This window comes from Echiichthys vipera (genome assembly GCF_963691815.1).
Source record: "Echiichthys vipera genome assembly, chromosome: 4".
Taxonomy (NCBI): domain Eukaryota; kingdom Metazoa; phylum Chordata; class Actinopteri; order Perciformes; family Trachinidae; genus Echiichthys; species Echiichthys vipera.
In genome coordinates, this window is record NC_139829.1 from 12,516,590 (window position 1) to 12,532,316 (window position 15,727).

General features: G+C 41.7%; 1 protein-coding gene across 2 annotated transcripts; it reads right to left on the reverse strand.

The window, feature by feature from the left end:
- Positions 1 to 444: 444 nt before the first annotated feature.
- LOC310946484 (uncharacterized protein) lies at positions 445 to 12,905 on the reverse strand. 2 transcript variants are annotated; one of them, XM_083912958.1, is made up of 12 exons: positions 12,770 to 12,905; positions 9,709 to 10,287; positions 4,964 to 5,011; positions 4,144 to 4,188; positions 3,419 to 3,937; positions 2,997 to 3,029; positions 2,758 to 2,823; positions 2,377 to 2,478; positions 2,019 to 2,135; positions 1,697 to 1,810; positions 1,485 to 1,585; positions 445 to 1,336 (listed from the first exon to the last, which is right to left on the reverse strand). In XM_083912958.1, the coding sequence occupies exons 1-11, from the start codon at positions 12,812 to 12,814 to the stop codon at positions 1,523 to 1,525; spliced, it is 1,731 nt and encodes a 576-aa protein (XP_083769084.1). In that variant the 5' UTR covers positions 12,815 to 12,905; the 3' UTR covers positions 445 to 1,336; positions 1,485 to 1,522. The 2 variants fall into 2 exon arrangements, with proteins under 2 accessions (XP_083769084.1, XP_083769085.1); XM_083912959.1 differs by lacking the exon at positions 3,419 to 3,937.
- Positions 12,906 to 15,727: the final 2,822 nt, after the last annotated feature.

The window sequence follows — 15,727 nt, forward strand, 5'->3', positions numbered from 1 at the left end:
ATGAGACGTTTTTACATGTTCAAGCTTCTACTGTATACAACCTGCTAGTTCTTATCATAAATGATATCAGTTTTGTAACAGTAATTAACCTAGATCTTTGTCAAACTATGCAGCGTAGGGTCCTTTTAATTTGAGGGGATTTGGCCTGGGAGTCCTTGAATTGATGTTTGAGAAGGAGAAGGTGTCTTTTACAGAGGTTGCATCTTTATTGCCAGTACGGAACTGACCTGGGAATTTAAGCCTATATCTATATATATATATATATATATATATATATATATATATATATATATATATATATATATATATATATATATATATATATATATTAGTATTCTTCATATTTAAGTTTTCCTTTAGCCCCACTCCAAAATTGATTCATGTTTTCGCGTGTATTTTATGTGAGTGAAATGGTGTATAGAAAGTAAAACAAGTACTCATAAATCACAATGAGATACAGCTTTATTTCAAAGGTGGACCAAGTCAGCTCATCAACAGTGATCCTCATCACCAGTTAACATTACATTTCCCCTCCAGATGCAGACTTTGAACACAAAACTGTAGCACATCATATGGTCTATACAAAATGAATTTAAAAAAGTGAAGAAACAAAAACAAACAGAAAATGACCTCTGATCTCGTCCCCCTCAATTGTTCATCTCATTTTCTGCTGCTAATACTAGCTTTAGGGTGTGTTTTTAGTGCCACACTATCCTCAGCATTGGTAAAGAGAGGGAAAGCTGGAGGACAGGGAAGGGGACAGAAAGGGAGGCTAGGGAGAAATTTGTAGATGTGTCTCTTTGAGGGTAAAAAGAGCCTTTGAAATATGAAACAAACAAACAAAAACAGAACTAGTTGCCCCACCAACCCATATAAACATAGGCCCAAGTACAACTATAGCCACATCCATCAGCGCTACAGTTTTCACATGCATTGAGTTTATGCAGTGTGGAAGCAGATGTGCTGGAGACATGGACATGCTAAGAAATATCAGGCACTGCCATTTATCTTGATTGACAAATCTCCATCTCTCAAGCACTTCTGCTTCAACTGTTAATGCAAATTCACTGCACGTGTTTTCGGGGAGAAATACAGAATAAAAAGGAGCCACAATATGTCTGTTTTCATTTCTGCAAACTTATGATAACAGTCTTTTTCTTCTGCCTTGAATGCAGAGGGTTTGGCGTATTGGCATCTGGTTTGGTGTTTTGACAGGAACCAGGGCCGGAAAGGCACTTCAAAGTGTGGATGTTGCTTCGATTTCCTGGCGTAAGCCCTAAAAAATGAACATGGCCGGCTGTAAAACTTTGAGTCCTTCAAATGGCCAAAGGGGAATCTGAAAGACACAAAGAATAGGATAGTTTATAGTGGCTGCTGGAAGTGGTGTTGACAGGTTAACAACACGGTCAGAGAGTAAAGAAAAACTAAGAAATGAGATTCAACTTATGTGATCGTGGACTGATTCAATATTGTAAGAAACTTACAAACACAAAAAAGGTCTTCCAAGTTTTTTGATGGGTATCTAGCTCTCAATGGAGACCTCTTGAATGATGTGTCCATTCAGCGATGGCTCCACTGACACCTCCTGAGCAGACAATAAGACACCTGGTGAGTGCACTGTAAATCCCCAACACTGACAACAAGCATCTGATACATTTAAGTAATAATATACTTTGTTTTAAACTGTGCTTCTCACCATTGAGCTGAGCTGCACAGACTCGACAACAAGTTGCATCTGACATGGCATATCACACATTTCTGCCTTAGGCTCTTCTGACAGCATTCCCATACATGTCTGCTCAGCAGCATCCTGGAAACAAAAGGAGGGCAGAGAGAGACGGTTAGGAGAGCCACAGAAAAGAAAGCCCCATATACTCTATGGATAAGCAGAATTAATGAGGGAAGTGATGGTTTAATACTAAATGTCTTTTCAATAACACGTTTCAGTAACGCACATGTGACAAATTGTATTCAAATGTCTGTATATTATTTTGTCAGTATAAAGGGATAAAACTTACAATGATCATTTCCTCTGCAGGGGCAGGGACAGCAGCTGGGGCAGGCTCAGGCTCAACGGGCGTCACATCCATAGATTCTGATTGGATGTTGAGGGTGTCACTCACTTCCACAATTTCCTAAATATAGCAAGCAGAGAGAAGTGCCTGTTTAAAAAGCTGTACATGAAATTTGCACAAATGGATTATGTGCAAAAAAACATGGCAAAAGCATTGTCCTGATCTTTGAATCTAAAAGTCTTGAAGATGAGTCAAAGAATGACAGAAATTAAATGACAAAGAAATGGCAATTTGTATGGGCCTTCTTGCTTTATAATTGGAACAACTGATTAAAAATGATAAATTCCTCTTTAGTTCTCACCGGCTGGATAGCAGCAGCAATGGCGACCTCCACTGCTGATACAGACTCTGTGACAACAAAGTCATCAACCAGGCTGTCAGCAATGTCCTGGGTGGCAGAAGTCTGGAAAGACATTAAGAATAAGATAAGAACATTTTTTAGGTTTTCCACATAACTGCACATACAAAAGAAATAGACTAATGATGGGAATTTATTAGCAAGCGTGCCATGAGAAAATGTCAACTGAAGCCACTGAGCTAGATCATTATTTTAAATGGCTTAAAATCAGAGTGTGTATTTGCATCAATGCACATATTTAAGGTAGAGATGTTGCATGATGTATCTAAATTCTGTGATATGAAATGGTCACATAACAGGCAGATTAAAAGGTTTAGGTTTTACCTCTTCGACTGCAGTTACGGAGATGTCAGGCTCTTCTACAGGAGCCTCAGGGACGGTCTCTGGCAACTGGTGAGACAACAGATACCGCCGTGTCAATATTAAGTGCAACACTCGTAAATATGGCTAAATTCAATTTCTACTTCTTAAGTATTCAAAGCTGCAAAACAAAGAGTCCCTCTAAGGGAGCTAATAAGTAAATACAATGTGTCTCTTGATTGGAAAAAGGAAATAACACTCACCACTGGGATTTCCACAGGTTGGACAGGAGCATCCTAATGTGTACAAAAGAATGTCATTAACCTTTCCCGGTAAGTTACATTTAAAAAGAAATTATGTAAATGAAGAGCTAGAATGCTAGAAAACAAATATAGTCATTGAGGAAGTTCTACTTATGACCAATTGACACTAGTCTAATTCTTTTGTTTAATATCCAGGAAAGCGTTTACAGCGATACTGAAAATGAATGGTGGGAACTTCCACAATAACAAAAACTGTTCGAACCACATGCTGAACACAGGCAACACACAATCACAAAATAAGACTACATAAAGGTCACAAATGTACTTCTGTATTGATTTGTCTTCTCTGGGGAGGATATAAAGGGAAGAAAAGAAAGAAAAGAAAAGGAGAAGAGTATTTTGAAGTATTATCAATGTGGCACCTCTGTGATTGTAACAGGCTCAGCCGGGACTTCAGGTGCATCTTCTTCAGCCAACACTTCTATTTCAGCTTCGCTGTCTTCACCCTCAGCCGGGGCTGCAGGACTGACAACAGCTTCAGTCACCTGTTCTGGCTCAGGGATCTCTGCGACTGCCACCTCCACTGATGCCACCACTGTTTCTGAAACCACCTCCTCTGCCACCGGTTCTGAGACTTCTGCTTCAGCAGTAACTTGGTCGCTTTTAAGTACTTCTACCACTGGTTCTTCTACCGCTGGTTCTTCAGCTGCTGGTTCTTCTACCGCTGGTTCTTCAGCTGCTGGTTCTTCTACCGCTGGTACTTCAACCGCTGGTTCTTCAGCTGCTGGTTCTTCTACCGCTGATTCTTCAGCTGCGGGTTCTTCAGCAGCTTCGGTTACGGCCTCTGTTATGGTGACTTCCACTTCAGTCTCAACGCATGCTTCTTCCTCTGCCAAGGCCTCGGCCTTCACTTCAGTCACTGTCTCGCAGACATCAAGCGTCTGCACATGCAAAGTCAACACGGCACACATTAACCAACCATGCAACATGCAACAGAGGAACAACTGGGCAACACTTGGTCCATGTGAGTCATTGAACAATGGTTTTCTTCCTGGGCATGCATATAATCTAGACAAAATAATAATGACTACCGGTAACCGTGCATGATCAACTACAGAGTGTATAATTATAAGAAAATCAGTCCTACCTGTTCAGTCTCTGTGGTAACAATTATAGTCTCCTCTGTCTGAATCTGGAGAATGAGAAATTAAGACACTCGTAAGCAAATGGGCACGAGGATCAACCAATGGATGGGCAGATGAAAAGAAGAGCCACAAATCAGACTTAGCAGCAAACAATCGACTCTTGGACATTTTCTGCACCGAATAAAACTTACAGCCTAAAGTAATCCTACAACCATCAATGTACGTAGTGTCCTCTGTTTATCCCTGATTGCACCTTTCACACCAAAACCCTTTTAACTGCAGGTTCTTCAGTAATGGACATCAGAACGGGCCTTAAACAAATATGTCCTTTAAAATCCATGAAAGTGAATTTGAACATGAACCTGTGTTTTCCCCCTGAAAACATTTGGAGTAGGTGAGCTAGATAGTGATCTGAGTGCTGTCTTATATAAGGGGCAAAGTGTTGTTGTTATTCATAAGGTGTGGAGCTTAAGTCACAGAAACATTCACTGACTTTCTCTTGTTCAGTAACTGCTGCTAGAAACATATAAAACATAAGTGGAAACTCTGAGTTCCTCTGGTTTTATGTGCGGCCTCTTTTGCACACTGTTGGTGTGAACTGAAAAGTGTTACACTGAAGGCAGTTGTGTTTTGTGTGCTCAATGAATGTTCTGTATTATGCTTCATATAGGGGCAGTGCACTTAGAAACCAATCAATTAAACTAAAAAGTCCAGGAAAACTACATGGGCCCTACATGACATATAAAGTTATGTTTCAGTAAAACACTGTTCAAAAGAAGTCTCATGTGTTAGAGAGGGAATGAAATGCTTGTTTGTTCTTACCTCACTCTCAACAGGGGCTGCCACTGGAGCCTCAGTTAGGAGTATGACCTATGATGGAAAAAGTGAGAGTTTATTCACAAGTCAGCAAAAGAGTCATAAGGTGGCAGAAAGAACATCTAATTTAAAAATGCATCACATTAACAAGCATTTACAGACAATTCAAAGTATTTGCCTTGTGTTAAGCTGCAACATGATCTTGTTGTTTTTGAGACTTATTTCTCAACAGTTAAAGGTCACGCTGTAAGCAGCTCACACACCGGTTCTAAAAAATGTGCCTAGAGCCAAATGACCTTCGACACAACTGTTTGTCAGCCAAATTGCAATAGTCTTGAGGCATTTAACAGAGGAAAATCCTGTCTTCACAAGTTTACAAAAAGTTGAGGGCTTTCAGATCATAAATTTGCATAGATGGTCTACGCCACAATGCACACACTTTTCTTAGAGTATACTTTGGGTGTATGTGTGTGTGTGTGTGTGTAGCTGCCATTCAGGAGAGGGGGAGGAACATTAAACATCCTATAGGAATGTTACAACTAACTGCATAATGGGAAGCTGTTACGCTCATACCCCACCCCCTCATCTATAACCTCCCTGTAGATAATTATTCACCAATTTCACATCACAAGTAGCATCATTCAGGCCTTTACTCCCAAATTCCACACAACTTCAAAACTCAAACATCATTTTTTAACTTTTTTTCTTTAGAGAATGTCACTAGATGCCGATGGAATGAAAAATTCCAGCATTTTCTCTGCTACAATGTCCTGGAGCAAGATACTGAATCTTTACCAGAACATGAGGCAATTTTCTGTAGCTGACCCTCAAAGCAATTTCAGTCAAAAAGCTGACCGCTTTTGTCTCATAATAATATTAGTATCACTTTTGGACACATGCCCAAATAATGACAGAAATCACTTATATTTTCCATTTTTTTGCCAGTGCGACTTAGTGCCTTGGCCCCGATTTTCTGGAACAGTTGGCAATAACCTAAATGGCCACTGGCAGCACCCACTGTGCATTCAAGTGTGTTGAGCCATAGTGGCAGTAAGAGGGAGTAGCACATAAATAATGAAAATCTTCCTAGCCTGACAGTAAATTATTTACATGGCCTTGTACCAGCCAGTCTTCGATGTAGGACAAGTCTGGTAAATGCAGACTGCTAGCATTCAATAAGAAGCCGTTTTTCGGCCAAATTCATTACGTCCATCTATCTACAGTAGTCTCTGTGAGTTACGCTCGAGGTACTCGACCATCCACACCTCTTTCTCTGGGCTGTGCTACTGTGAGGTGAGGAATCCTGTTCTTCAGGATTTTAACAACTTCTGAACAAAAGCCACATGGGCAAAAATACACATATAGTTGAGAAGGGTAAATATATACTCCAGCTATAGCCATGGAGGGACGGTATAGGGGAGAGAAAGGAGGAGGGAAGGAAAGTGGGGGGTGGGTGCACTATAGGCCTTCCTTTGCTTGACAGGAAAACACACATACACACACACACACACACACACACACACTATACTGTACACACCCCCTTTCAGTCTGCAACAGCATCAGAACACTTTGTACCAAACTGATCTGCACACAGATGCTGGCTCCTCTCTCCTAATAAGAGACAAATCCAGCAGAAACCAAAGTTGATCTAGAAACAGTCATATTTTACAGACCAGTTTAGCCCATAAAGGACACAGTGTACCTGCAATGCAATATGTGTTCCACTTCTATACTCTCAATCTGACACACACACACACACACACACACACACACACTATCTCTCTATAAGATTATGACTGCAAACAAAATCTACCTCCGGTGACTAATAAAGTAACTTGAACTTAAACCTGGACTAGAAGTAAAAGGGGTAAGTGCTTTGTTAAATCATTCTTATAAGAGGAGAGTTGTCAGATGCAAAACAAAACTTTAAACCAAACTTTTCTCTGTGCAAAAGTGTACACAAAGCTCCATTGAAAACAAACCCATAAAAGCTGCCAGGAAATGTTGGGAGGTGTGTACATGTGTGTGGAGGAAGGCTGGACACTGGGTGGAGGAGGGTGAGGGGTCCCTGCGTGTTTTTCCAAAAGGTGATCATTTTTCCAACAAAGTCTGAAAATGTTAAATGTATTACTTTGCACATATTTGTCACCCATTACATTCTCTCTCTGGCAATGTCAGATGTGACAGGAGAAAACACCAGTCATTTGTTAGCATGCTCTAATTGGCATTTTAATTGTAAGGAAAACTGAATGTACACCGAGTCACCCTTCACTAGACATTTGTCACAGACTTTAAAAAGGTTGTGACAGCTGTCTGAAAGCTCCTGTTCAACACACTAAATACCAAAGGCTAAACTACACAACTATACACATACCCCCAACATAGAACTCAATACCCCACCTTTCACTCTCCTGGCTCCTCCCAATATTTCCAGCAAACACCCAATGGTAAAAGGGGAACACATGGCTGAACGAGTGCATGTGCTGAGAAGACAAGCTAAACCACTAAGGGCCCCAGAGGCCCCATAACAGAGGGGGGGAGGGAGAAGTGAAAGAGGGAGGGCAGAGGAGGAGGAAGGAGAGACAGAGAGGAACAAGTGGTGGGAGGGAAGGAAGGGTGATGAGGGAGGGTGGATTTACAAGGGAAAGAGGGGTGAGGGACCGAGGGGAGGTGGGGGGTGGAGGGCTGCAGCAGTACAGAGGGAGCAAACTGGTACAAAATGTTCAGTGGGAGCCGCACCCATCGCCTCAGGCCACTGAAAAATGTAACACACTCAACAGGTCTATATTTTGGGTGGTAGGTTTAAACTCACCTGGGTCTCCGTAGTGACAACCAAGAGCGGACTGTCTGCCTCTCTCTGGTTCCAAAGCCAGCTGAATACAAGCCCCATTTATGCCTGCTCTGATTCTATTGTCTATTGACCAGCTGACCATGTGGCAGCCAACTCTAGCCTGACACAGGGTACCACAGGTTTAAGGACTATGACCACAAGTGTTTAATGGAGTCTGTGAGCAAATTTTTCCAAAGTCAAGATTAAGAAAAGTTCATAATACAAAGCAAGCAAATCATTACCTGCACCATGCATCTAACCTGCTACTGTATGTGTTTGCATTTAAAGCCAGCACGGACTAGTTTTCAGTTCTGTTTAGTGCATGAGCGTCTGCGTGTGTTTGTGAGCATCTGAACTGAATCTGGCACATCTGCAAGCAGTGAAGGCGCAGAGAAGAAGCAAGGCAGGGGAGGCAAAGGAGAGATGGGTGGTGTGGTGAGAGGGAGGGACAAAGGAGGGAGAGGGGGTGGATACTGCCACAGCTTCACAACTATACAATGAGGGGCAGTCCATCTCCAACAGAAACATCTTTATTGGTCCCATATAGCTCCGATATAGTGTGGAGAGCATAACACGTGGTGCTTAAAGGTAAAAATCCAAACCTCAAACTAAACGTAAACTGAAAGGGATGAAGTATTAGCAAATGCTGATACACTGAAAAAAATGTCCTGTCTCCTCTTACTCCCGTCCTGCGCGGCATTGTGCACGCTAACACACATCAGCACATGCATGTGCACCATATGTGACAATGGCTCAGAAACTGAAACATGATTTTAAGCGTGTGTGTGTGTGTGTGTGTGGGTGTGTGTGTGTGTGTGTGTGTGTGTGTATGTGGGTGTGTGTGTGTGGTTACGCACATGTATGTACATTGTGAAGCGTGCATGAGCACATAGCCTGGAGTCTACTGGCGGAAACAGAACATTCTGTTCCCAAAATGTATGCATGTTGGCTGTATGAAGCCACAAAGAAATTAAAATGAAATTAAAATGTATAGATTTGGTGGGTAAAAAAACATTGATTTTTAGTACAAAGCTCTGTGTAAAAATGTTTTTTTTAAAACTGCAAAAAAACACAACTTTGTGCTTAAACACTACACATTTCTTTAAATACAACCAGACAGACAGTAATCTTTTCCATCTTACTCACTAACTTTATTGACTCAAAACCAACTATACTGATAGCAGGTAGCAAAAAAGGTGCATTATCCAAAATAGCATATCAATTTTGGACCACCTTTTGTTGCAGCACAAGTATAAAATATATTACACATATTGATAGGACAAATTCCCCATCAGTCTTATCCAATCAGCAGTCAAAAAGACACATCCAAAGAATGCCACGTGCTCAGAAACACAGGCATGTTTTTATGTAGGTTGTAATGTAAAATGACTGCTGAAATGGCTCTGCTCCATCTCCTAGTGATGTAGCCTAAAATCCCTCTCTGACTTTCCACCTCTTTGCTAAATGGAACATGTTGTTCCATCTGCCTACCACCCCCCACCAACTCCACCTCCCTTCTCCCATAAGAACCTAGTCACAGCGTGCATACTATTTGAGCAAACAGCGTCTAAAATGGCCGTCCACATAACTCAAACGTACACTGACATACTATATACATAAACATCCCATGAAAAGAAGAGAATCTCAACTTATTTAAAAATATACACCCATGCAATAAATGACAGCCGGAAACTCAAAACATTCCTCTGATAATCACTCACGAATAGCCCCTGAACCTCAGCATACACCTGAAGTTGGTTTTCTAAAAGGGATCCAGTCTAATGATAGGGCTTCAGGAGCTTATTGATTAACTTTAGAAGTGTTACTGCTATAAGGCTTTACTGGTTCATTATGGAAGAACTAGCACGTTTTTATTCTGCAGTCAAATGTCTGCATGTGTATGAAACAAGGCAGTTCTTACCTCGGTTTCTGGTTCTGTTTCAGGAATGATAGGTTCGGCCTCCTGTACTATCGCTGCTTCAACTGTGGAGGGCTCCTCTGATGGAGTCTCAGTGACTGGTGCTTCTTCAGGGACTGGGGCTGGGACTTCAATCTCAACTTCTGCTGGAGTCTGTTCCAACACCACAGCCTCAGGCTCTGGTGCTGCTACCTCAACTGGGACGTTTTCTGCGACAGGTTCTTGCAAAACTGGTTCTGGTTCTTCTACTGGGGTCTCCACAACGGGGGTCTCCACAACGGGGGTCTCCACAACGGGGGTCTCCACAACGGGGGTCTCCACAACGGGGGCCTCCACAACCGGGGCCTCCGCAACCGGGGCCTCCGCAACCGGGGCCTCTACAACGGGGGCCTCTACAACTTGGGGTTCCACAATGGGGACAGCAATGGGAATGGCCTTTCGGATCTTTGCTGGAGCTGGTGCTGGAGCTTTAGCCACTTTCTTTGGGGTTGCTGCAGGTGGGGCACTCGCTGCAATCCCTGGACCCGCTTTGGCTGGGGGGTTGGCTGCATATTGCTCTTCAAGGGCTCGCCTCTGGGCCTGCTGCAAGGAGTGACACAAAAACATCTGGGTGAACGATTGTTGTCATTACAGTGGGAACCACTATCAAAGTTTATTTTCATTTTCGTGTTGCAACTATGACTCATTCTCTTGCGGACAATTGTATTTTGAATTTTAATTGGTACAATTGGATGTGAATTTATATTTTTTGAATTCGGAAAAGAGTGTGGAGTGTGATATACTATGGCACTTAAGTTACACTTTTTCCATGACTTCAAAAAGGGGAAGAAAAAGAGGTGAAAAGAGTGGAAATGTTGGTGTCTGTGGTCTAGTATTCAGAAACTGATGTTGTCTGTCTGCAGTCAATTCTAGCACATTTCAGTCTACAGGAATACCAGGAATGCCATTCAACATGTTTTTTCAGCTCCGGACAAAAACCCCTCAGGCTTTAATGGAGATTTTAGGAGTGCAGACCAGTGGAGGGAGGGGCTGGGTAACTGGGAGTGGGCCCAGTAAAGCTTGTTAGATAATGGGAGCTAATTAGTTGAATCAAAGCCATCCTGACAGGTCTGGTGAAGCGGGAATGGAAACCATGCGAGTCAGCAGCACTGATGGGTGCACCGCAGGCCAGACAGAGGACCTAATCACATTATAATCAGGTTATAATCAGGTTACAATCACTGGCCGAAAATGCTTTTGTTAGGCCGGCAGCCAGTTCGTACATAATGCCTTTGCCTGTCTAGCTAGCCACGGTCAAAACAACCCCTCCCTTAACTTTGCCCACAAATCGCTATCACCTAACCTCACAACCACAGAGTAATATATACATTAAAACTATTAAAGTTGTTAATTGCATCCCATGGCTGTATTAAGGAGGGCCGGCTACTTGATAGTAGAAGTGGGGGATCTTACATGCAAAGTTATGTGTGAGGAACATTCAGCTTTACATCTTCAAGCAGCTCCTCCCCTGCCTGTAAACTGATATCTCAGAGGAAACTGGCTATAAGTGACTTCTGGGGCCATTTCTACCCAAGTGTTCCTGGCATCTCTCTGAGAAGATTGGAGATTGTGCAGACTCCAATCTGGCAATGATGCAAGACATCCTCCAGTCAACACACTACCAAATACAGTGGTGTGGTGCTGAGAGTCAGGGACTAGCCAGAGAGAGGCTTAAGGAGGGGAGGGGGGGCGTGGAAGAATGTCACAAACATCATACCTAGAAGTTTTCCTTGCCTGTGCCGGAGGACTGTGCGTCAATTGCTGAAGCAAATAATCGCTGTTTAAATTGAATGAAACAACTAGTTATTGCGATTGGAAAAGAAAGAGTAGAGTGTTTGGTGGAGAAACCTTTGCCCTTTCTAGAAGCTGGAGCCACCATGTTACTTTCTCACTCTTTACACACACCTCCCCCCTTTGCCACACCCACTTCTCTTTGGGCACTGAATGTTCAGAAGTCAAATTTCTTGCAGTTACCTAAGAGGAGTTGGAAGGGGGGTTTAAATTCAGATAAGTCATATCATTCAATTTGCCTGCTTCTTCGACAAATTACTATAATTATTATTATTATTGGATAACTAAGTATAGCTGTGTATCATGATTACCAGGATTATACTATTCCTAGACTCACTCAGCCTGCACATACATTTATACATCAAATTCCAAAGTAATGCTTGAAAAGTGGAAATATTACAGTTTCCAAACATCTTATTTACACTTTCCCATCTTGGGTACTGTGACAAAATTCTAAGAGCGTCATTAAATGCCACCTTTAGCTTGTTCATCTTCCCTTGACGATGGCTACACCACAGATGTGCTTGGGTGAATCTGGCATTATAAGTACAGGCAGTGAATAATGTACATTGTGTACCTATGAGGGGCTACTCGCAGCTTTGCAAAAAATACGTTTAAATGAATTTTGTAATTAGGGCCATCTTATGTTTAATGACATGAACCACAGAACCATCCAGTGTGATGATAGCGCACGTGGCGCACGGGAGTTAGGCCAGTTACGTGAAAAATGTTCCCGTCCCCGACCTCATGGCAGAGCCAGGAAGCACCTGAAGTGGAAATGTTTAAATTGAAACGTATTATTTCATTAGATTCTATTTTGGTGCAATTTTGGTAAACTGGTCTTGGAGACAGACGCACGGGGGGTTGGAGCGCTCCTCGTACTTGGGCGCCTCAAAGAACGCACCATCAATGTCCTTTTTTCCGTGTTTTCACTTTTCTATTAATATTTCAATCCAACTCTGCTCGTGTGGATGCTTAATTTGATCATATATACACAACACTTGTTTTTACGTACTTCTAAGCAATCACTATGGATAAAGAAAACAAAAACATGGTTTTGTCTTTTGGAAAAATAGAAACAGAGTTAAAACAGCCGCTACAGTGTTAAAGGGTTATTTTCCTCGACAAGGAGAATAACGCGCTATTTAAAACGCAATTAAAAACTTAGACACTGGATATGATCCCGATGAGAATAACAAATCTAGCGGATAAAAGTGCGCCTGCCACCACTTACCACCCTCCTCATGCGGCGCTTGTTCTTCTTCCTCTTGCTGGGCATTTTGATGTGCGTTGATGGGAATAAGAAAGAGCGAAGAAATGTAGACGAGCAGAGAGGACGAATGCACAAAGTGGGTCTTTATAGAGCCCTCGGTCTTTCTGTTACCTTTGCATTGAACCTATGGGAGGACTGGGATGAAGGATGGGGGGCGTGGAGAGACTGAGAGAGAGACGTACACACCCCCCACGTAACATATGCACGTGCACGACAATTCAGCGAGATGATTGAATCGGAGTTTGGCTACCTAGTGGCTATATGTTATGTAACCACTCCATCAAAGAGAGGGAAAGAGAAGAGAGAGTGGCCAGTGGGCATGCAGCTGTGCCACACCCCCTTTTTTACTCCAGCACATGGCAACAACGACGCACATGCTCTCAAATATTTTCTTTTGCTTTCATCGCTGGTTTCTCAGTCAGTTTCTTAACATATACACCACAAAACATGCCACCTTTCTCATATCATCTAGAGAAAACCAACAAGAGGAAGACACAAACACAGCCACTCATCCATGCAAAACAATGTGTGCTTCTCTCAACTTTTTGAATACATTAAAATCATAACTCCAGAGAATAGTTGTCATTGTATGTGTGTTGGAATAAAGAGAAAGAAAGCTTGTACATGTGTTAACGCCCACTGCCCCCCTGCATTGCATGAGTTGTGAGCACCCATTGTCTCCAACTCCTTTAGGAGGCTACAGCCTCACTGACTACTCATGCATATATTACAGAACATAATAAATATATGGTTTATTGTGGCATGTTGTGTCCTGATCTTCTAAAAGAAACATTGGACCTTCATAAACCTGTTTCTGCACTTCACAAATTGTGCAGTGAAAGGAAGTAGTGAGTTTTTGGAGGGATTTATGTGTTTAGTCTATGCTGTTATAATACACAGCGGTCTCGCCTGAAGACTTGCAACTTGATTTATTCCCCAATCGTATTTGAGTGCAGATGGATTGCAGACGGTACATTGCGTCTACATGTCACCAGCATGTCCAAGTTGAACGGGTGATATTTCCATTATAGTCACTGTGGCTCAAGAAAACTTATCATACAGCTGCTGCAGGAACTGTATCAGTGTGACCTTTTTACTGTGTAGTCACAAAGTCACCAGTCACCAGACAGCAGCCTTTGGAATTCATCTTTTTATTATTTTATCATGGTTGTTGATAACAATGTTGAGTCATTTTTAGTGAAGGAAGGACAAAACTAAATGGTGCTTTCTTGCAAATAAGTTTTGTTTAACTTTTTTTTGTCTAAATCGTATGGATTTATGTGTTCGGTCTTTTAGGGCGCGATTCATATTTATTTCTACACTTTCATTAGCCTTAGCTGTGGCCTTTTCTGTGAGTTCAGTGCTATAGTTTCATGCGACTGGGATTTGGTTATTCGAAAATTGAGGCATTTTAAATTAAAGTGTTGGATGAGAAGGAAATTGTGCACAGTTTTTGACTGGGCCACGTGGCAATGCACCACACACTTTAAAAATGTATTACTTTATTCTCTCTTTTTGTTTTTATTCAGTATTGTAGCATACAAAACATACTGTAAAGCCACCGTGCTACCACTGAAATGTCTTATTCCTGAGAGACTATTGGAAATATTGGTTGCCTGAACAAAACATACTTAATCCATTAGGATTCATCCGTTGAGGCTGTGAATGTTTCTATCATATTTCATGGAAATGTACCTACATCTTGTCAAGATATTTTACTTAGGATTAATATGACCATGAATGGACCAGTGTATTATGGGATCCGCCACATTCACATTGTTGTAGGCTTTTTAAGAGGCTAGGGACCGAATTAAAGTTTTTGTTTAGGGTTTCAGATGCCTATCAGACGCCACATATTCTATTTACTTGTCTATTTTATTTACAGCCTGATTTTTGCTGCCATGTGCAAATTTATGACATACTGGCTCAACTGCTGCTGAGCCGTTCTCTGAGCAACAACTGGTGAAACGTTTACCGTGTGAATCAGCAAGTGTCACTAATCTCATTAACTTGTGTTATATTCAAATCGGTCAAGGTGTAACCTAGCAGGAGTGCAACATTTTAACACCTATCTATCTCGCTATCTTTCTTTAACATGACTTTGTTCTCTCTTTTCCTTCTACATGATGACTGTATGTTAAGTATGTTAAGATTTAGAGCAGAGGAATGGCTTTAAGTTAGCTCAATCACACAGGTTTAGTCCAAGAAAGTTCTAAGAAATAAAACTCATTTAACATCTTCGTCACACCAGTTTTCCCCTCTTAGTTGTTGAACTCATTGGCCAAAATGAACGAATCAGGGAGGTCCTCCTTTTACATCATTGTATTGCATTATATGCTGCTTCACCCCTCCACCCATCTGCTATGACCCACCAGTGCAGGATTTCTTGAATGGCTGTAATTCTTAATATTTAATTGGTAAGTTTAATGCAAAAGTTGTTGTGATACTGAAATGAGATGAAACTATTTAGTTTTTTTTAGCGAGATAACTCAGTATTTATAATTTTCAAAAAGTTTCATCAAGCCAAAGCTCAAGGAATTTTCCTTGACCTCTTCATCAATCTTTCGACAACGTGTCACGTAAGAATCCGCTGGTGCTGAGCAGAGTCAGTTAAGCAGGTTTGTCAGCCCATGAACCTGGAGAGTTAACACCACTGCTAATGCAAACACATATAGCTGAAGAAAACGTTACTGATCTGTGGGGCACGCTAGATGTAATAGTGTTTTAATGTTCAGGAGAGGGTTAGCCACGTCACAATCGACCGTGACCCTGAATACAAAGCAGTGTTGTGGGACGAGATGAAATTGAACTAATTGTGTTTAGAAACATGCTCCAATGGTGCCAGAACCCAATACAATCAACTATCTGATCATATCCTCTGGGCGATGACAAAGGCCTGATCCTATAGACAAACCTCCC

Coding starts and splice junctions, on each gene's coding strand:
- LOC310946484 (XM_083912958.1), bottom strand. CDS start 12,814: ATGCCCAGCAAGAGGAAGAAGAACAAGCGCCGCATGAGGAGGGTG. Junction 3,938..4,143: donor TTACCACAGAGACTGAACAG/GTAGGACTGATT, acceptor TTGCATGTGCAG/ACGCTTGATGTCTGCGAGAC. Junction 1,811..2,018: donor CTGCAGAGGAAATGATCATT/GTAAGTTTTATC, acceptor TTTTGTTTCCAG/GATGCTGCTGAGCAGACATG.